The sequence below is a fragment of the Eubalaena glacialis genome, chromosome 9 (assembly GCF_028564815.1).
Source record: "Eubalaena glacialis isolate mEubGla1 chromosome 9, mEubGla1.1.hap2.+ XY, whole genome shotgun sequence".
Lineage (NCBI taxonomy): Eukaryota > Metazoa > Chordata > Mammalia > Artiodactyla > Balaenidae > Eubalaena > Eubalaena glacialis.
Window position 1 is genome coordinate 46,123,392 of NC_083724.1, and position 21,752 is coordinate 46,145,143.

The following is a 21,752-nucleotide window of genomic DNA, read 5'->3' on the forward strand; positions in this document are numbered from 1 at the left end:
TTGCTTCATTTGCAAAAATTTTCTCCCATCCTGAGGGTTGTCTTTTTGTCTTGTTTATGTTTTCCTTTGCTGTGCAAAAGCTTTTAAGTTTCATTAGGTCCCATTTGTTTATTTTTGTTTTTATTTCCATTTCTCTAGGAGGTGGGTCAAAAAGGATCTTGCTGTGATGTATGTCATAGAGTGTTCTGCCTAGTTTTCCTCTAAGAGTTTTATAGTGTCTGGGCTTACATTTAGGTATTTAATCCATTTTGAGTTTATTTTTGTGTATGGTGTTAGGGAGTGTTCTAATTTCATTCTTTTACATGTAGCTGTGAGACTGGTGATATTCACGATGAAGATTTCTGACCCTCAGTGAAACCTCACAGAGATTTTGTGCAGAAAAAAATGAGGAAAACAATGAGGAAAGAAACTGAGTTATCTATTGTGGCACAACATGTAACCACCAAATTTAGTGGCTTAAAATACCATCAGTTCATTATTTCTCATGATTCTGAGGGTTGGCTGGTCTCTCCAAGTGGTCTTTCTTCCAGGATGGTGTTCTCAGGGCAGTGTTACAATAGGGTGAAGGCTGAAGCTGCAGGGCCACTGGAGGCCTAGGCTCAGGAACTTGAACCATGTCACTTTGGCCACATTTTACTGGCCAGAAGTCCAGCTCAGATTAATGGTGTGAAGAAGAGACATGGGAGGTTATTGCAAAATCACCTTGCAAAGAGGTATGCTGCTGGGATGAGAGGGTCAGTAAATCAGTTATAGTATCAGCTGTGTTTGTTTTCAGGAAGCTTCAAATGATGCCATCTATCAGCGTGCCTGGCATTTTTGTTATAGTCAGTCTTCATCTTCCTCCTTTCCTCTCTTTAAGAATCATTCAAAGTTGCATGTGAAGACACAGTTCTAAAGGAGGCTAGGATCGGTGTCAATGTTCGTAATACACACTTTCAAACAGCACCCATAGCTACCTGAAGCCACCAGCGTAGGCTTGTGTAACAATCTTGTGTGATAAGACTCCCAGTTAAATTTGAATTTCAGATAAGCAATGAATAGATTTTTAGTATAAGTATGTCTTCTCTTGTTAACAGTTTGGCATATATTCTTCTAGAACTTTCCTGTGAATAATCCAACTTACACATATAAATTTAAAAAAATAGAATCATACTTACTTTTACTAGTTGCTATTTTCCTTTTCCATATCTGTACATTTAGATCTAACTCATTCTTTTAAAAGCTGCATGGTGTTTTATGGTATGCACACACCACAGTTTATTTATTTAAGCACCTGCTAATGGCTGTTTGCATTATTGGCAATCTTCCTTCATTACAAAGAGTGCTACTATGTATATCCTTATACACATATCTTAGTGTATCTCTGAAGTATGAAGTCCTAGGACTGGAATTGTGATGGGAAAGGTTATGCCTTGAATCCAGATGGCTAAAATGCCTTCAAAAAGGATATCATTTTAAACTGTTACCAAAAGTATTTGAGGGTTCCTATTTCTCCCCTTGCCAACCATGAGTATTTTAATCTTTGCTTATGTGACAGGATAAATGATCCATTTTCATAGCAAATTGGGAGCATACTCCCATAGAAGCACTGAATTAGAAAAACATTTATTCAGTAGGCATAAGAAAATATATTGCTACCTTTCAAAAGGAAATTTGATTTGTAGCAGTTTAGGAGAATGAATGGATGGAATTCAAACTCAGTACCTTGGGTTTGAATGGGAAGGTCTGAAAACAGAAACAGTCACACAAGAATGGATTGCAGGGCTGGATTTCATCCCTCCGTACTGGCAGTATACCTTTATCTTAAATTAATAACCCATAACTTTAAACTTCCCCCACTTGTGGAATGCCCTCTAGGTTTATCATCGTTTCCATTACCCACTTTAGAATGCCACTGCATTTATTTTGTTTCCTTTATGCTTCTGAAAGTGGTGGTGGCCACCCACAGTGAAAACCATGAACACGAGATAATAATATACCATGATGCATTGGGCAAGAGTTTCCCATGGTACTCTTTCTTCTTTTTTTTTTTTTTAATAAATTTATTTATTTATTTATTTATTATTTTTAGCTGTGTGGGGTCTTCGTTTCTGTGTGAGGGCTTTCTCTAGTTGCGACGAGCGGGGGCCACTCTTCATTGCGGTGAGCGGGCCTCTCACTATTGCGGCCTCTCCTGTTGAGGAGCACAGGCTCCAGACGCGCAGGCTCAGTAGTTGTGGCTCACGGGCCTAGTTGCTCCGCGGCATGTGGGATCTTCCCAGACCAGGGCTCGAACCCGTGTCCCCTGCATTGGCAGGCAGATTCTCAACCACTGCACCACCAGGGAAGCCCTACTCTTTCTTCTTGGTGCAAAGAAATAGAGTTATTTCTGCTTTTTTTTTTTATGCAGTTAGTAACTTCTTTTTTTTTTTAATTTTATTTATTTTTGGCTGCATTGGGTTTTCGTTGCTGCGAGTGGGCTTTCTCTAATTGCGGCGAGTGCGGCGAGTGAGGGCTACTCTTTGTTGTGGTGCATGGGATCCTCATTGCAATGGCTTCTCTTGTTGTGGAGCACGGGCTGTAGGTGCGGGGGCTTCAGTAGCTGTAGCACGCAGGCTCTAGAGTGCAGACTCAGTAGTTGTGGCGCACAGGCTTAGTTGCTCTGCGGCATATGGGATCTTTCCGGACCAGGGCTTGAACCCATGTCCCCTGCATTGGCAGGCGGATTCTTAACCACTGCACCACCAGGGAAGTCCCAGAAATAGAGTTATTTATTGCTCATTTTTCTCCCCCTGGGCTGTCCAGAGAGGCTGGGAAGTATTACTGTGCAAATCCCCCAACAACCCTCAGCCCTATCCAAATAAATGAAAATGAACCAAAACCAAATCCAAGCTTCTAACAATTTTCTTTAGGAGAAGGGTGCATATATTAGAAACTATTCTTTAGTAGTCTCCCATAACTGGGACTCATCAAGATGTTCACATATAGGGAATTACCTGCTGGTCCAGTGGTTAAGACTATGTGCTTTCACTGTGAGGGCATGGGTTCAATCCCTGGTTGGGGAACTAAGACCCTGCAAGCCATGCGACACAGCAAAAAACAAAAACAAAAACAAACAAAAAAGATCTTCACATATAAAAAAAAATGTTCTCATACCCATTTTTCTCTGCTGAAAAATCAGCTGTTTCCCTCCATTTTGAAATCATTAGGTTGACTTTAAAAGTTAGTGTCTTAAAACCATGTTAGATCAGGAATAAAACATTCACAATGTTCAGGGTAAAAACGAAGATCTGATAAAGAAGAAAACATAGGAGAAAAGAATGGGAAGAGGGAGAAAGGGATCAGGGAGGGCAAACAAGTAAGAAAATCTGTTTATGTTGATGAGTGTTACCAATGGTGCCCCAGGTACGGTTTCACTTTTGATTGTCCCTCCTCCCTCTATAAACTCAAACTCCTTGCAGACTGGACAATGTTGTATTCATCTTTGTTTCCCCAGCACCCAGCAGGATGCCTGACAAACAGTCTGTGTTCAGGAAATATTTGTTGGCTTGAATTAAACCACACTAGACTACTAATGAACACCCTAAAATTTAAATTTCATTGCTAGCCACTTGGCAAAGGTATATTTGTGGCCAGGAGATTTTTTTACGCAAGCTTTCAAGTTGTGTGAGGTGCCTGTGAAAGATACAGATTCCTGGGCCCCACCCCAGAAATTCTGATACAGATGGTCTAGGTGGGGTGGGTGGGGGCTAGGGAATCTGCACTTTTAACAAATGCCTCAGGTGTTTCTGATACAGCCTGGGAACCAAAGGCAGCTTGCAAACTAGCACACCAGATACCTTAAGCCCTGGAATTGTCCTGATATTTTAGACTCTCTGCTTGGAAGCTTGATCTGAAAAGAATACATGACCATCCTAACATGTAAATTTACCAAAGAGTTTAAACTGGAAGTTGGTAATTACAGTGCACCAACACTCTTAAGAATCTTGCGTTCCAAACGTCTAGTCTTCTTGGTGGGTCTGCAGATTTCTGAGAGCTCCCAGTCTCTAGTGCTGTGACAGACCTAACAGGGGAGATGTATGGAGAAACACCAATCAAGAGGTGCTTACTTGCCTTAGGGGGGGCTTCTGAATCTGTTAACTGCTCACAAATCACTAACATTTTGAGGGAGCTGGGTCAAGGAGAATGAGATTAAATGCATTAATAGAAAAACAAACAACGACAAAATGTTAATACATATATGAGATGTTCAAGTTTTCTAACAAAGAAAAATTAAAACCACATTAAGAAATCAGGCTGAAAAAAGTGTCAGCAAATGTGAGCTCACTGGGCAGAAGTCCAGAATGGACTAAAAGGATAGGTGGTCCTAATTTGAAGTCAGTTAGGGATGAATGGCTAGCATTGTTAATTACAACACTTGTAATAAGTGAGCATCACCTCTGCCAACATACTGGGATTCACCCATAGTAACTGACCACAGCCTTAATCAAGACCGACTAGCTAGAGCAGCCCACCGAAAATAACAGAAATCACAAAGCTTTTGATCGTATTTTATGGATTTCAGTATAGCCTCTGAGGAAAGGGGATTTATTCGCTATCCTTCCCACTGTGTAGATAAACCCAGGTCCAGAGGGGTCACCTAACACCCAGTAACTCCCAGGTAGTAAACTGCTGGTTGTTAGGTTAAACCTCCTGTGTCCTCCCCGCACCACACTGACTCAACAATAACAGTACAATTAAATACATCTGTGATGATGATGAAAATCCCATTTGACCCTTCCTCTACTCTTTGATCCAGGTAAGGTCGGAATCACCTCCTTTCTACACGGGAGGTAACTGAGGCCAAAAGGTATTGTGACAAATCTGTAGGGCTGTAAAAAGCAGCGTGCGGAGGTGGAGCCCAGATCTGACTCCACAAGTCAGAAGCTCAGACAAGGCTTTGGCGGAGGGCCTGCAAGTCCAGGATGACAGCTAGCTCTGCGGAGGAGCGCTTACAGGTATGGTGGGCTGCCAGCCGGCGGGGCAAAGCGTCTCAGGCGGTTTACCAGATCTGAGCGAAGGGCCCTGGGTGCTTTAGGTGGGGCCAGGCCACAAGATATCTAACTAGGATCTGGCATAGCTGGGATTTACGAAATACCTGCGCTCAAGTCCTGTGGTCTCCACGCGGGTCTGATTAACATATCTGAGGGTTCGGCTACCGTAGGACACTTACTTAAGGGCACGCCCCACAGCCCGGTTGCCGGAGCTGGAATGGGGCCAGCACGGAGGTGGTATCCGAGCGGAAACCTAACGGGGCGGGGGATTCTGCTTAGGGCGGTGGGGACACGTCCCGGGAGAGGAGGCAGCTCTGTGGTTCCGCTCCGGGTCGGTGGCGGAAGAGACCGGACGTGGCGTGAGTCGGCTGCGGATAGGAGAGAAGGCTCGGTCCGGAGCGGAGGGCCACATCTGGGCGGCGGAGATCTAGGGGACGGGACGTCGGCTCGGCTCTCGGTGGCGGCGGGAGAAGTGCCCAGGCCGCTCTGGGCGCCTCTGCGCGCCGCGCCCCGGACTCCCGGAGCGATGAGAGTGCAGGTCAAGGTAAACGCCGGTGTCCCAACCACCTTCCCCCGCCTCCCCCGCCTCCGCTCCACCCTCTACCTCCAGCCACCAGGACTCGCCGCCTCGAAGCCTTAAGTCCCAAGCGCGATGGGAAGTTCTGGGGAGCTTGGGGAGTTAGGGAGAGGAGTGGAGGCCCTGGTCATGCCTTGGTCTCTTGTAAGGCTGCCAAACCTCAAACTGCCTGTCACTTAACCTATTTTTTGGACTGGCACACGTGGTGTGTGAATAAGTACCATTTATGGTGCACATTTTATTTCTTGCATTTCGGCATAGTCTGGTTGTTGGTACTTTCTTTGGAGCCAGATCACCTGAATTAGCCTCCTTGCTCCACCACTAGCTACCATCTTGAGCAAGTTACTGAACCTCTGTGCTTTGGCTTCCTCATCTGGAAAATGGGATAATAGTTATAATTTGAACATTAAATGAGATGCTATATATGCAGTGCACTTAGAATAATGCGTAACATATTTAGCAGATTGCAAAAGTTTGGTCGTTATTATTTCATCCAGGCAATAATCCTATGAGATCTAAGTATCACCACCCACCCACTCCCACCCCACCGGTTAACAGGAAAGGAAAATGAAGCTGAGGGAGAAGAACGGAGTTAGGATTGGAACCCAGGCAAGTGCTTTAAAACACTAAGAATATGGATATCGTACACAGGATTTTGAGCATTTGTTCCTAGGGAGAGGGTGGTTCATTATTAACTACCAATGTGGGAACTGAGTTCTTCAGTTTCTTTTTCCCTGTGTACAAATTTTGGTGTTTCATTTTTCATTTGCTTTGGATTCTTCCATAACTGATAAAGCATTAGATACTCTGGCCTGACTGACACCTGGGTTTGGTGAGAATCTGGCTGTTTCTTAGGTATCCCTCACCACCACCACCACGGGGTCGGGGGGTTGAAAATCATTTGAGATGGAACCCAGCAGGAACCTACTTTTGGGGACCAAAATTGGGGATTAGTACCCTCAGAAAGTATTAAACTTGCTTTAATAGACAAGGGTGTGAATAACATGTTGAGTTGATTGTACCCCAGAGGAGAGGGAAAGACCCAGGCAGAATATTGGTGATTTGCCACAAATTTTGGTCTTATCTTGCCCATTTACAATTCTCTATCATAGCTAAGTTTTTTTGGCAGGACTTCTATGACAAAACTCAAGCATTTGGTAAATATTGGACCTGAAATATGTCTTGCCTCTTTTTCTTTCGCCCTGGGTTTTTTATCATGGGTTTTCCGTATAGGCTGGAAAGCCCAACCATTTTCAGAATGATTCCCTTCACACTTCTGATAGAATCATCCAGTATTGGAACCGAAAGTGGCCATCCTACCTGTAACTGTTATTTCTTTGTGTCACATCAGAAATCTACACAGCAACTATTTTCCTGTTTAAAAAAAACATGGTTAGGTAAGGTATTGTGATGTGGGTCTCAGTTGTGATTTTTCTCTTCTTTACTTCTTAGTTTGACTGAAGTTGTATATACACATAGTTCAGAGACAAATAATTCCATAAGATTCATTACTAAAAACAGCAGAACCTCTATCATTTTCTTCTTTTCAGAAAGAGCAGTCATGTTCATCTCTTTTAGCTGGCTGGTACTTCCCTGTGTCTCTAAATAATGCTTATATTGCTCCCTCTTGATTTTTCAGGTTTAGTCATCATGTACTGACTTTCCAGCGTGGAATATGAGTATTTAGCTTTCTTTTGCGTTCCTTCACCTGCCACTCACATGCATCCTTCCTGTTCCTTCCATCTGTCTTCAGAATGTAGCTAACTCATAATTTTTATTTAGGTCAATATTTAGTTCAGTCAACATTACTATGCCTTCCTATCCACTATTAAGAACCGGATTATGTACTACATGATTACTTTCCCTTCCTTACTATTGTTTTCCCCTAGAGCTGTCTTTCTGTGTGTGTTTGCAGAATTTTCTATGGAGTTTTCACTAATTTAACCACAGGTTCTTTGCCAGTTGTCTAAATCTTCTCTCAAGATCTTCCAGTGCAACAGCTATTTCAGTCAATTTTATCTTGTTGAATACTGCTCTTTGACCTGCTTTGCCTGTCCAGAATGGTAGCCCTTGATGTTGGATACACAGCTGTTACTTCTCTTTTTACCATCATTTTGGAGATTCCCTTTGCCTCTCTCTTATGCTGGATCCTGTTTCTTGTATCCCATGTATTCTTCTTTCTTGATTATTTCCCATTGATTTGGTGGAGCACATTTTCCAGTAGGTCTCTGAGAAAGTGTACATGTAAGGTAAACTGAATCAACATATTCTTTAAAAAAAATTTTTTTTTATTTTATATTGGAGTATAGCCGATTAACAATGTTGTGATAGTTTCAGGTGCACAGCAAAGCGACTCAGCCATACATATACATGTATCCATTCCCCCCCAAACTCCGCTCCCATCCAGGCTGCCACATAACATTGAGCAGAGTTACCTGTGCTATATGTCATGAGAATGAATCAATGTATTCTTATGACATATTATCCTTCCAGATTTTTTTTCCTTAAAAATGTTCCACTAACAATACAAAAATAAGTTCTTTTGGTAAATAATTAAAACACTACAAATAGAAATTCAAACAGAAAGTTCCCTTTCTATCCTTTGTCCTCATTGCCCTTCAGTCCAGAGGTACTCAAACCATTGGGTTTGTAGCATATTATTTAGGTATATTATTATATACGTATGTATTTATTGTTTTGATTTGTGCATTTGCTTTTACATAAAGGGAATTATACTGTTTATTGATATGCAACCTGATTCCTTTAAAAATAGTTCTTGGACATCTTTCCATGTCAATACATATTGATCCTTTCTTGGCTCATATGTTCAGATGAGCTGGATCAATCAAGATCAAGCATATAGCATTTTCTGAGCAATCATTCTTCTAGATTCACTCAGCCAACAAATATTTACTGAGTGTCAACTGTATGCTAAGTCCTGTTCCCAGGACCTGGGAATATACAGTTAACAAAACTTTTATTTTTGAGGTAAAGAGGGATAGTGAGATGGTTCTAGATGATGGAATTGAGCTCAGCTGCAGCTTTAGTTAGCTTGTTTTTCCTCTCCTGGAGTACAAACATCATTCAATCAAGTCTGTCTGTCTGTCTGTCTCTTCCTCTGTATAAAATCGTGACCATTACAAATTGAACTCCATAACTTGTGTACCACCAGAGCAACAGAATCATATCCCTGAGATATAGAAATAGATTTTATGAATAAACAAATGTGATATATACATACAATGGAATATTATTCAGCCTTAAAAAGGAAGGAAATCCTGTTACATGCAACATCATGGATAAACCTTGAGGACATTATGCAAAATGAAATGGCTGGTCATGAAAAGACAGATATTGAATGGTTCTATTTATATGAGGTGTCTAAAGTAGTTCAATGCACAGAAAGGAAAAGTAGAATGTTGGTTGCTAGAGCCTGAGCAGACATGGAAATGAGAAGTTGTTTAATGGGTATAAAGTTCCATTTTTGCAAGATGAAAAAGTTCTGGAGATGATTGCACAAAAATATAAATATAGTTAGTAATACTAAAATGCACACTATAAAATGGCTAAGATAGTAAATTGTACATGATGTGTATTTTACCACAATTTAAAAAAAGTAAGAAAATTTTGACACAAATTCCACAGTGGGATATGTCCTATACTTTGAATTCATGATTGAACCTGCTTTCAGCTGGGTTCAGCTTTTGCCTGAAATCATGGCTTTTCCAGGGCTTGGGGAGTGGGTAACAATGCACTGCCCTGGAAACTCTTCTGATGGACTTGGCACCAGAACCTTTAGCATGTCCCCTTGTTGGGGACAGCCCAATGCTGCTTTTCCTTTTTCCACGAGTGTTGGCATTTCCATATCTCTGGGGAAAAGGTTCCTAAGTTGTTTATAGCACAGATAAACTTTGAGACTATTTCAGAGTTACACAATTGGGAGCAGTGAGAAGTGGTCATTTTGTTTGCCTTAGAGGTTTCATTCTTTCTCAGGCTTTGTAAGCATGTGCCTCTGCAAGAACCTCTTGGTCTGTTTTGATTGGAAAAGACGACTTTTACTCCATGGCACAGACAGGTGCCTTCCCTAGCCCTGGTTTTCCTGCATTTTCCCAGCTGGCATTTGCTTTCCAGCCCTGGCCTGATGTGCAATGATCCTCTGCCATTTGCTGGCTCTGGATCTTGAAGCACTCCAAGATCGGATAAGGGTCAGATATCCCGGGATTGCAAATATGCTATGAGTTTTGATTGGAGAGATCAGCCTGGTGAATTGGGTTGTTCTTTATTCTTCCACCTCTCCCAACTATATGTGGGCATCATATAGAATTTCTTTCCAGGCAGACTCAAAGCCCAGTGGGGTGAATGACTATGAGCAACCAAAGTTCTCTCCTCACTTAGCCTATTGTGCACTCAGAGCTTCTTGTAAATAGTCATTTTTGACATGAGCAAACCACCTGGCCCAGGGGAAGAACCATTCCTGTTTATTAGGAACTTGTGCTTTCTGTAGCAGGGCTACTGGTAACCTTGGAGAAAACACACTCTTGGGAGTCTTTCCCTGTCCTGAGAGTTTAACATTCTCTTTATCTTCCTTGGGCTATGGGCCAGAAGGACCGCTCAGGTTGCCCACACAAACCAGAGAGATTTAAGTCCAGGAAAAATTTGCTTGTGATTAGAAGGTCATAGAGCCTGAAAATCATATGCCATTTTGGAATGTCTAGCAAGTTCTTTCCTTTCTCACTAATTTCCCTCAGTTGCTGCCGAAAAAGGAACAGGATATGGTAATTGTAGACTCTCTAGAAATATCAGCAGGGAGGCCAGAAGAGTAATGAAAGAAACCAAGAGTCAGAAAAAGTAGTTTTACTGCTGATTGCAAACTCTCCTGGCCTCGGGCAAGTTAGGTTGGTTTCCTTATCTATAAAGCAAATGGCACTATTTGCCGGCCACTTCTTTCTAAGGGCTCTAAATGTGCTTTGAGTTAGAAATTCCTTTGACAATCTGATAAAAGCAACAGATAATCGACTCAAAAACTCAAAGTAGAGTGGAAACCTGACCTGCTGGGCACTCAGGCTTACTGGTCAGTGTAAGCTCTGTCTAAAAATGGCTGCCCACCCTTGGCCTTAGCAGATTGTTGCAAAGTTGGAATGCAAGCCTAGTATTGCCAGATTCTGGTTATTTATTTATTTATTTATTTTTAAATTAAAAAAAATTTTTTTTTAACTTTCCTTGTTGAGGAAAATGCAGATGTATAGATTCTTTCTTGAATGTGAAACCCCTGGGTTTTTACATTTTACTAGTTGCTTCAAAGATTTTTGAAAACACTTTTATGGACTGAACAAAACACATTTGTGGCCTGCTTTCTGCCTGTGGGCAGAAGTATATCTGTATTTCGTTTTCTACTATGGTTAAACCCAAATTATTTATGGGTTTATTTTTGGGCTTTTCTCTCTTTCTTTCTGTCTGTGCCACTCCCCCCTTAAAATTTTTTTAGCGGGTTTACTGAGATATATTCTCATATCATATAATTTACCCGCTTAAAGTATACAATTTCATGACTTTATTATCTTTACAGATTTGTGCATCCATCACCACAGTCAATTTTAGAACTTACTCATCATCCCTCACACTCCTTAGCTCTTAATCCCTAATCCCTCCCTCTCCACTAGCCCTAGGCAACCACTGATGTACTTTCTGCCTCTATAGATTTGCCTATTCTGGGCATTTTATGTAAATAGACTCATACAATATGTATGCCTTTGTGACTGATTTCTTTCACTTAGCATAACATTTTCAAGTACTGGTATGTGTTATAGCATGTATCAGTACTTCATTCCTTTGTATTGCTGAATAATATTCCATTGTGTGGGTACCTCACATCTTATTTGTCCGTTCATCAGTTGATGGATATTTTTGTTGTTTTTGCTTCTTTGTCTGTACTGCTATGAACATTTGTGTACAGGTTTTTGTGTGGACATATGTTTTCATTTCTCTTGGGTAGACACCTAGAAATGGACTTGCTGGATCATATGGTAATTCTATGTTTAGCCTTTTGAGGGACCTCCAGACTGTTTTCCACAGCAGCTGCACCATTTTACATTCCCACCAGCAATCTACGAGAGTTCCAATTTCTCCCCATTCTAGCCAATACTTTGTATTGTCTGAACTTTTGATTATAGCCATCCTAGTAGGTGTGAAGAGGTATCTCATTGTGGTTTAGATTTGCATCTAAATGATTAATGACTAATGATGTTGAGAATCTTTTCCTGTGTTCACTGGTCATTTGTATACCTTCTTTGGAGAAGAGTGTATTCAGACCCTTTGTGTGGCACTTATTTTTGATCCAGCTCTTGAGATTTTCTTATGAGAAATGCCCATCTTCATATCCACACAAAAGTTGTTATACAGTTTCTAGGGATTCCTGACCCTCTTGATATCTCTCTATGGGTCTGAGGATACCCACAGAGGATGTGGTATAAAGTGGAGATTTTTCTGGGCACTTCATATCCTTGATCTCACTCATTATTATCTATTAAGGACCTCATGGGATTTGTATGAGGATCAGATGTTCAGGAATGTGATTTGTAAACCCTAAAACACTATTCAGCTTCAAGGATTAATACAGGTGCAAATTCTGGGGGTAAATGATGGTGAAATGAAGTTGTTAAGGGCATGAACTTGAATCTGACTGCCTATGTTTGAATCCTAGTGTTATTTTTATGAGCTATTGTGTTCTTGGAAAAATTACTCAACCTCTCTGACTCCGAGTCCTCATTTGTAAAACGGAGATAATAACTGCACCTACTTCCCACATGCTCTTGGGCAGAGTTAGTATAAACAATGTGCTTTGCGTTGGGCAGGTGGGTGCATAGAAAGTGCTGAATGAATTCTTAAGTTGCTACTGTGGACTAAATGTTTGTGCCCCCCAAAGTTCATATGTTGAAGTTCCAATCTACAATGTGATGCTATTTGGAGGTGAAACCTTTGGGAGGTAATTAGGTCTTGAGAGAGGAGCCTTCATGAATGGGATTAGTGTCCTTATAAGAAGAAACACAGAGAGATGAGTGCTGTCTGCTATGTGGAGATACAGTAGGAAGGTGGCCTTTGTAAACCAGGAAGAGGGTTCTCACCAGAACTCAACCATGAGGGCACCCTGATCTTGGACTTCCAGCCTCTAGAACGTTGAGAAATAAATGTTTGTGGTGTAAGCCACCCAGCCAATGGTATTCTGTTACAGTAACCCAACTGACTAAGCTACCCACTATTTATATTATCTTATAGAACAGAACAGGTTATTAGCTTATAGTGGAGCAGGTTGGTCTTTGCATGTGAAAACAGCTTTCATCTTTCTGGAAAAAATAGTTTTCCTCTACTGATCTTTTAAAGAGCCAAGAGTTTTTTTGTAAAATGAATCTGTAATCTTAGGAAAGAGAATTTTCCTCCCAGAAGGATTTAAGTCCAGAGGGTACTTTACAGATCCTTAGCCTGGATCAGTTAATCCTGTCTAACCTTTGTTACCACTGTTAGTGTCTGCTTTAAAGTGATTTAAAACAAACAAACAAAAAACAAACCCGCCAATCTTTGTCCTTATCTGGCCTAGAGAAACTCAGGTTCCAAGTAGGCAGTTTTGCTCTGTGATCAGGTCAAGTGAGTAGATATTGTTGGATTAAAACAAAGAGGGTCCAAAGTCTTAAGATTTAAACGCTTTATAGTATTAGCTAGAGTCTTTAGGGCAGTCTTTTTTTTTTTTTTTTTTTTTGGCTACGCCACACGGCTTGTAGGATCTTAGTTCCCCAACCAGGGATTGAACCCAGACCCTATCGGCAGTGAGAGCGTGGAGTCTTAACCACTGGACCGCCAGGGAATTCCCTAAGACAGCCTTAAGAAAGGCAAACTAGGAGGGAGTCAGTGAATTGACATAAGTCTTTACAGATTGGATCTTTGTTCTTGGATGAAATAAAGAGGCAAGCCTCTCCGGCTCATGTTTTGGTTTCTTGAGCTGCTTACAGATGCTACCTTTTTTTTTTTTGGCCACACTGCATGGCCTGTGGGATCTTAGTTCCCTCACCAGGGATCGAACCTACGTCTCCTGCATTGGAAGTGTGGAGTCTTAACCACTGGACCGCTAGGGAAGTCCCTTACAGCCACTACCTTTGAAAGAGAAACCACATTTTGAGAAACAACTCTTTCAGTGGAGACATTTCAGATGGAAAGTGCATCTTGCTGGCTGGTGTTTGGGTTCAGCAAATACTGAGTGTGAAAAGCAGGGTGATAGATGAAGGAATAGGAGCCATTTACCCAGAGGAGGACCTCTGAAGCCCTTCTCTGTGGGGTCTCCTTGATGTCAGAGTCTTTCATTTCAGTTCAAATGAAGGGAAGAGCTCTGTAAGGTTCAGGCCAGGAGAGAGTTTCTGAGAATTATTGGAATCCCAATATTTTGTCAGTTTTATTCTCTGACCCACAGATAATGATTTGTGTGTCTGGGTGTGGCGTGTGGATTTTGTTAAAGAAATTTTTTTCATGACATTGTTAAAATAGCAAGGAAGACCAGTCAAGAAAAAATGACTGCAATGTGGGTTTTGCAGGAGGGAAGAGAGATCAGGCTCAACTCCAAATACGAGGAAAGTGGAGATTTATTGCCAAGGAGCAGGATGGGGTCAGTGGATGGAAAAGGGTCAAGAGGAAACATCAAGGCTAGGGGGATTCTTGCTAAACCAACTCAACAGGATTCTTGCTGAAGGTGGGCCAGAGTAGAGTGATCAGATAGCAAGCATGGGAGATTTTTGCTAAATTAACTCAGCAGGATTCTTGATAAAAATGGACTAAGTGGGCCAAGGACAGAGCCCAAGTTTGGGTCCTAGTTAGAAAGAGGACTCAAGTCAGAAAGAGCCTGACTCAAGTTTGGTCAGGGGAGAGAGTCTTCCTCAGTTTGCAGCTGGAGGTGACTAAGGTAGAACATTCTTCTTTATAATACAATCAATCACAAAATAGGTGAGCATTTGAGCAACACATTCTTTAAAGAAAAAAGCTGCTTTTCTTTTGTTTAATCACTCTTTTAGAATTGCCTTTTTAGGTCATTTCATGGTCTCTTCCTTATGGATAGAGTATATTTCTTCTCTTTTTAAAATAGCAGAAGAAATTAAATGCAGAAGAAATGTCTTAATAATCAAAACCCAGTGAAAATGAAAACCTGTTGTGTCGTTTGGCTTCTCAATGACTTAGAGAAAGGCATTGTGCAGTAGCTATGTTCCCTTTTCCTTCCTGAATTGCATCAAAAGTACAGTCAGTTTCTAAACAACAACACTGGAACTTTGAAAATCAAGTATAACAGCCAGAAACAGAAGTTGGGAAATTTTTTCCTAGCAAATGAGATTTCATATCTGCCAACAACTGTTACAGAATTCTTGGTACCCCACTGACAGACTTCTGATTCTCAACTTACTGGACTACCCTCATTCCATTAAAACATCTTTTTCCTCCTTGAATTTTAGGGGAATTGTTTGTTCTGGATGTGATTTTTTTTTTTTTTTTTTTGAGACAAAGAAAAAAAACCAACCTGATCTGTACCCTACCCTAAATCTCTCAGCTTAAATTAAGATAAAAATCTTTACGATTTCTATCTTTTAAATTAAGTTGAACATCTCAAAGATATTTTTTTAAAAATTAAGTTAAAAAATCCTAAAGATGAAGGTTAAAATCTTATATTAAGATACAAGATTTAGGGGAGGGAATATTCTTAGTTGATAACCGGCAGAAAACTCTTGGAAAAGAATTTATCAAAATTGCATCCTGTGGAAACAAGTGTGTGATATCCTCAAAGATGATCCTTGATTTAATATATTTAGGGAAACAATGGATAGTTTATCTGTTCTGGAGAGTCATAATACTTCCATGTGCTTGTATGAGCAGAAAACATTTTCTTCTTTCTTATCTGTTGTACTGGTGGCTTTTATACCATTTGCAAAATTCCCTATTAAGAAAAAGTTACTGGGGCCTGGCTTACATGTTCCATGAATGATAAGAGTACAGGCTTAGAGTAAAAGAACTAAGAGTGGCAGTTTAACAATTATAACATTATAGCAAATCTGTTTTGTTTGTTTTTTGCTATGTAGCAATTAGGCACACAGTTGTAAAATGTTTACCTAAAGTAATTATAATTAATTTTTTTAATGGAAGTGGAGTACCTAAGTGTAGCTAAAGGAATGCTCATGAAAATTTACAGCTGCACAACTGGACGGCTGGAAATTATTTTAACAACCCCTGGGGTGAATTAGCCAGGAAGAACAGTATTTCTCCAGTTTGCTGATAGAGATTTCTTACAGACTAGAGAAGAAAACACACTTACCTTGCTCTTGCTCCCCGCTTCCTTTCCTTTCTCTATACATTGCCCTGACTGCCCATTAATCTCCAATTACATTTACTCTTATTTTTTACTGTAAATTCCTATTCCCTCAGTTTAGTTGTCTGCAGACCCTCATAACCTGGGGCACACATTTTTTGGTTAGTATATGAGGGACATTCCTGGAATATTGTGTGGCAGTTTCTCCATAGGGTGATCAGTGGGATACTATTGGTGTTCCCTGTCTATCTTTTAAGTTTGGTGGATCCTCTACGGAGAGAGCATTTCATGTGCTTTGTGGATCATAGAATACATACTGTACTGTACTGATGTTGTACTGTAGAGAGCTGGTAATAGAAAGGGGCACTGTGACTGCACGTGTATCTCCTGCCTTCCTTTCTCTCTGGTTAAGATGAGCAAAGGAGAATGCTGAGATTTGCAGCCATCAGAGCTAAATGGTCTATGACTTTATATAGAACATTGATTATAGGGTCTGGGGCAAAATTACCAAGAAGGGAAAGTTTGCCACTCCACTCCTTGCGTCTGTCAGAAGAGGAAGCATTTTCTTCAAGGCTGAGCCTTCCTCCTTGGCTATTCATACCATTTTTTCCCCCTGCTCCCCACCCCCAAAGTCTCAAGTCATCTTTACTCTCTCTTGCATCTTCACTCTCTTTTATCTACATACAAGGTTGAAACTTTCTTAACATAAGATAAACTTTCTTTCAACTTTGCCTGTTGAACATAGTGTAAAAGAATGCTGGTGCTGGTATTTGATAGAAACTGCTCCTCCTCTGTAGAGGTGATAATCACTGTATTTATCTCACAGTTGTGAATATTACTTTAGCTAGCGCGTAAAGCATTTAGCCCAGCCCTTGGCATATATGAAAGTCTACGTTAACGTTGGCTTTTGCTTTACTTTGTTGATCTAGTGGCTGTTTTTATTTCTTTCTCCCAAGGATATCTTACACTAGCTCTCTTCTCTGTTTTACAACCTATTTCCTGACTCTCTCTCAATCTATTTGTTTGTCATGGACAAAAATTGTCCTCCTTACTTTGTTTTCAATATTAAACACTTCTCAGTTTTTCTTTGAAACTACCTATTTTTGTAATAATGCAAACATTTTTATTAAAGAGAAAAACTTTCTCCCTTCTTATCTTCAGGTATCATGTTACCATCCTGATTAGTAACTCTCTGTTTTTATTCCCTGAACTCTTCTACGCGCTGTGCTTAGATGCTCCCAGAGGTTCCTGGCTCTTTTACCTTCTCTGTTCTCTGCTCCCCAGTGACTTTGTGGCTTTTGCCATACCTTAACATCGTTGTCCTCTGAATCCTCCCCCAGGCCTAAATCTCTGCATTTCTAACCACCACCGAATTTCATCAACCACCTTTCAAAACCTTTGTCATCTTTCAAGGACTTTCCTAAGTTTTGTGTCCTCCATGAAGACTCCCCAAATACTGGCAGACAGAAGGTATTTCTACTTCCAAGGAGTCCCACAGCTTGCTCTTGTGCCATACTTGGTATCTATTAGTAAACATAGTTTCTTCTCTTTTGGTGTTGGTCTTTGGGACACAATTTTATTTATTTATTTTTATTACAATCATATGATATGCCCATCAAAGTATTTTGAATGAATGAATGAATGAAGCTATTATTCTTGGCGGTATCAAATTTTTTTTTTTTTTTAAAGTAGAGGGAAGGATTATTTATTTATTTAATTATTTATTTTTGGCTGTGTTGGGTCTTCGTTTCGTGGGAGGGCTTTCTCTAGTTGCGGCAAGCGGGGGCCACTCTTCATCGCGGTGCGCGGGCCTTTCACTATCGCGGCCTCTCTTGTTGCAGGGCACAGGCTCCAGACGCGCAGGCTCAGTAGTTGTGGCTCACGGGCCTAGTTGCTTCGCGGCACGTGGGATCTTCCCAGACCAGGGCTCAAACCCGTGTCCCCTGCATTGGCAGGCGGATTCTCAACCACTGTGCCACCAGGGAAGCCCGATATCAATGTTTTAAAGGAAGAATGGGTAAACTGATAGACTATATGCTGCCTATGGGTTCTGGAGGGCTGATAACCACACTCATCATGCTTCAATGATATCTTTGGGAGGAGGGATGTGGTAGGTACTAAAGTCAGCTGTTAAATTAAAAATGAATGCAGTCAGAATTATCCTTCAAAAGTCCCTTACATTGCTTAGAAAGAGAAGTACGTGAAGATTTGGTCTCTGATTGCTTTTTCTCTATGTTGGAACTTTCTTCAGTTGAGCACCAGATTAAATAGGGGATGTTGAAATACTACAGCGCAATCATTGAGATGAGATAGGCAGACTTAAGACATGCATGTGGGACCCGAGACCAACCAGGAAACAGTAGGTCCTGTCTCTCACTCACACTCAACCCTAGTGCCTATGAGGTCACTTTGGGGCAGTGGTCTTTCATGTGTGGTATCCCCGGGGACTCCTTGGGATCTTTGAGACCCTTTCAAAGGTCCTCAAAATCAAAATTATTACTTTTTAAAAAATATTTATTTATTTTTGGCTGTGCTGGGTCTTAGTTGCGGCACGCAGGATCTTTGTTGCAGCATGCAGACTTCTTAGTTGTGTCACGCAGACTCAGTTGCAGCATGTGGACTCTTAGTTGCGGCATGCATGCGGGATCTAGTTCCCCGACCAGGGATCAAACCCAGGCCCCCTGCCTTGGGAGTGCGGAGACTTACCCACTGGACCACCAGCAAAGTCCCAAAATTATTATTATTGGGTTTTTTTGGCTGCATTGGGTCCTCGTTGCTGTGCGTGGGCTTTCTCTGGTTGCGGCGAGCGGGGACTACTCTTCGTTGCCGTGCGAGGGCTTCTCATTGCAGTGGCTTCTCTTGTTGAGGAGCACAGCCTCTAGAAACGCAGGCTCAGTAGTTGTGGCTCGCGGGCTCTAGAGCGCAGGCTCATAGCTGTGGCTCACGGGCTTAGTTGCTCCGCGGCATGTGGGATCTTCCTGGACCAGGGATCGAACCTGTGTCCCCTGCACTGGCAGGTGGATTCTTAACAACTGTGCCACCAGGGAAGTCCCCCAAAATTATTTTTATAATGGTACATTATTTCCCTGTTTTACTCATTCTATCATGAGCATACAGTGGAGTTTTCCTGAGGTTACATGACAAATCCATAATATCTAAAAAGGCTATTAAAATACGATTTCCTTTTTCCAACTCCACGTCTATGTGAGGCCAATTCTTTTTATATACTTCAACCAAAAACACTTTGTAACAGATTGAATGCAGAAGCAGATATGAGAATCCAGCTGTCTTAAGCCAGACAAAAATACAATGCTCTTCTCATAAACCGTTTAAAAATATTTTTCATGAAAAATATGTTTTTTATTTTAACATGTAATAGGTTTACCATAATTATTTTAAAATTATCTAATGGGTAAATACTTTAAAAAGTCCCAGTTCTAATTTTGAATATGTAAATATTGGTAGCTATACTCTATAAGTGAAAGCTTTCTGGAGGTCCTTGGTAAATTTAATGACTGTGAAGGAGTCCTAAACCCCAAAAGTTTGAGAACTGCTGCTCTTGGGTATACTATACTCCTGAATGTGGAATGGCATTGATATTGCCCATACTTCAACCTTTTATATCTTCTTCTCACCTTTCTTCTTCTAGTCCTCTTTCATTCTTTTTTATTTTCCACTTTTTAAAAATTGAAGTATAGTTAGTTTACAATGCTGTATTAGTTTCAAGTGTACAGCAAAGTGATTCAGCTATATATATATATATACACACACACACACACACACACACACACACACATATACATATATGCATGTATTCTTTTTCAGATTCTTTTCCATTATAGATTATTACAAGATATTGAGTACAGTTCCCTGTGCTATATAGTAGGTCCTTGTTATTTACCTATTTTATATATAGTAGTGTGTGTCTGTTAATCCCAAACTCCTAATTTATCCCTACCCACCTCTCCCCACCCCCCCGCTATCCCCTTTGGTAACCGTAAGTTTGTTTTCTATGCCTTTTAGTCTATTTATATTTTGTAAAAAAATTCATTTGTATCTTTTTTAGATTCTCCATATAAGTGATATCATATAATATTTGTCTTTGTCTGACTGACTTCACTCAATATGATAAGCCCTCTCTCAGTCTTTTAGCAAAGATTTTGAATTTGTCCAAGTTAAATATGTGGTATGTGTCTGCATGGAATTTCAAGAAGCATTGTTCTTTCTGCTGTGTTACACTTAGAAAATGAAACAAGTAATCTTCATTGTATAAATAAACCTTACTGTGGATGACATAAATGAAATTGCCTTTAACCTGTAATTCCTAATAAAGGCTTTATTGTCTCAGGGGATGGTGGGTTTTCTAAAAGTCAGTTATTTGAGTATAGCTCCACTAATAGTGAAGCTTCACTCCAAGAAATTGTTTTTTAGACTATGTAGTTCACTTGGATGTAGTCCTAGTAAAGTTTTGGATAATTTAACAAGATATTTGTAGCATAAATGAAGACCATCTGTGTACTTGGATAACATATTTGTGGATATTTTGCTGGGTGGAAATTGGAAATTGAGTATATCTAACTTGGAAACCTTAATAGATTAGAGTGGTTATACAACAAATAGGCCCAGCATTCAGTTAAACTCTGTATTTCACTTTCCACGGGCAGTTGTAAAGAACACCCATAAGGGAAACCTCCCATTTCCTTTTCCCTTCTTATCAAAATGATTTCACATGATCTGAAATTATAAGCATCTTGTTTGCAAGTTTAATTCCCTAGGATACTGAATAAGGCTGAAGCATGTGTGACAAACAGAGGAAAGGATGTCTTCTCATTGCCATTTGAAATTGTGATTTTGGACTAACATAAAGAGGGCTTCCACCAATCTGGGGAGTTGAGGGATGGGGTATGACATTTTAGTTTGAACTTTTATGATATGCTCTACTAGGTAGGTCACTGTTGAGTTCTTCTAATTCCCCATTAGACTCTGTGGAGAATTCATAAATGTTTTACTCATGTACTCATGAGTTTATATAATCTAAACAGTCATTCTGAAGTTCTAAATGCTTTTGCTCAACAAGGCAGTATATGAAAATTTCATATAAATTTCTCACCTAAACAGGAGGAGTGGCATTTTAGGGAATTGTGAGTTATTTAGTTGACATTCTATTAAAGATGTTACAAAAGAAAAAAAAAAAGAAAAAAGAAAAAAGAAATCATTACCAGCAAATAGTGCTTACCTCTAACTACCCAAAGAGAAGGAAACATGTAAGGTTATTTTGTGTTCTTTATGAAGTACTCCTAAATGCTGCCTTCTGGAAAGATTATTTACTGGAAAACCAGTGAGGTCAACTTGTGGCAGTGTTGGCGAGCCAGATCCTTGGGTTTGGGTTATTTTAGGTTTGGATGCCCTTTGCCTGAGACTCTTAATCTTGAATCAAGTGAGTCCCCCAAGGTATCCCTCAGATTGTGGACAAAACCCTGTAGGAGACCCTGAGCTGAGTCTTTGAAGTATACAGGCTGGCTTTGCACTGATGAATTTCCCCAGCCAACAGATCGTGCGCTGTGGAAATCCATCTGCCTGGCACTCAGTTTGAAGAGGTCCTTGCTCCAAGGGAGGGACTGTATAGAGAAAATAAAAAATGTCAGTCTGGAGTCTGAAAATATTTTCTCTATTTGATCCATCCTGGTGCTTCCCTGCATGCTATAGATTCCATGATAAATAAACTAATGCTTATCTTGAAGTAGATTACAATAATGTTAAGAAAAAACAACTGAATAGGTGCAGTTAAGCATTGTGAGTGCTGCGATGTATATAAGATAGAGTGGGGGCTATA

General features: G+C 40.4%; 1 protein-coding gene across 6 annotated transcripts in view; it reads left to right on the forward strand.

Annotated features, from left to right (window-relative positions):
- The first annotated feature begins 4,911 nt into the window (after positions 1 to 4,911).
- The window catches only part of TRPM6 (transient receptor potential cation channel subfamily M member 6), a 140,169-nt gene continuing 123,328 nt past the window's right edge, over positions 4,912 to 21,752 (forward strand). For 4 of the 6 annotated variants that reach the window (XM_061200335.1, XM_061200337.1, XM_061200339.1 and 1 more), the window contains exon 1: positions 4,912 to 4,976. In XM_061200335.1, coding sequence (XP_061056318.1) covers positions 4,944 to 4,976 — 33 coding nt within the window. In that variant the 5' untranslated portion in view covers positions 4,912 to 4,943. Of the gene's footprint in view, positions 4,977 to 5,229; positions 5,557 to 21,752 lie in introns of those variants that run through there. The other 2 variants (XM_061200334.1, XM_061200336.1) reach the window with 2 other exon arrangements.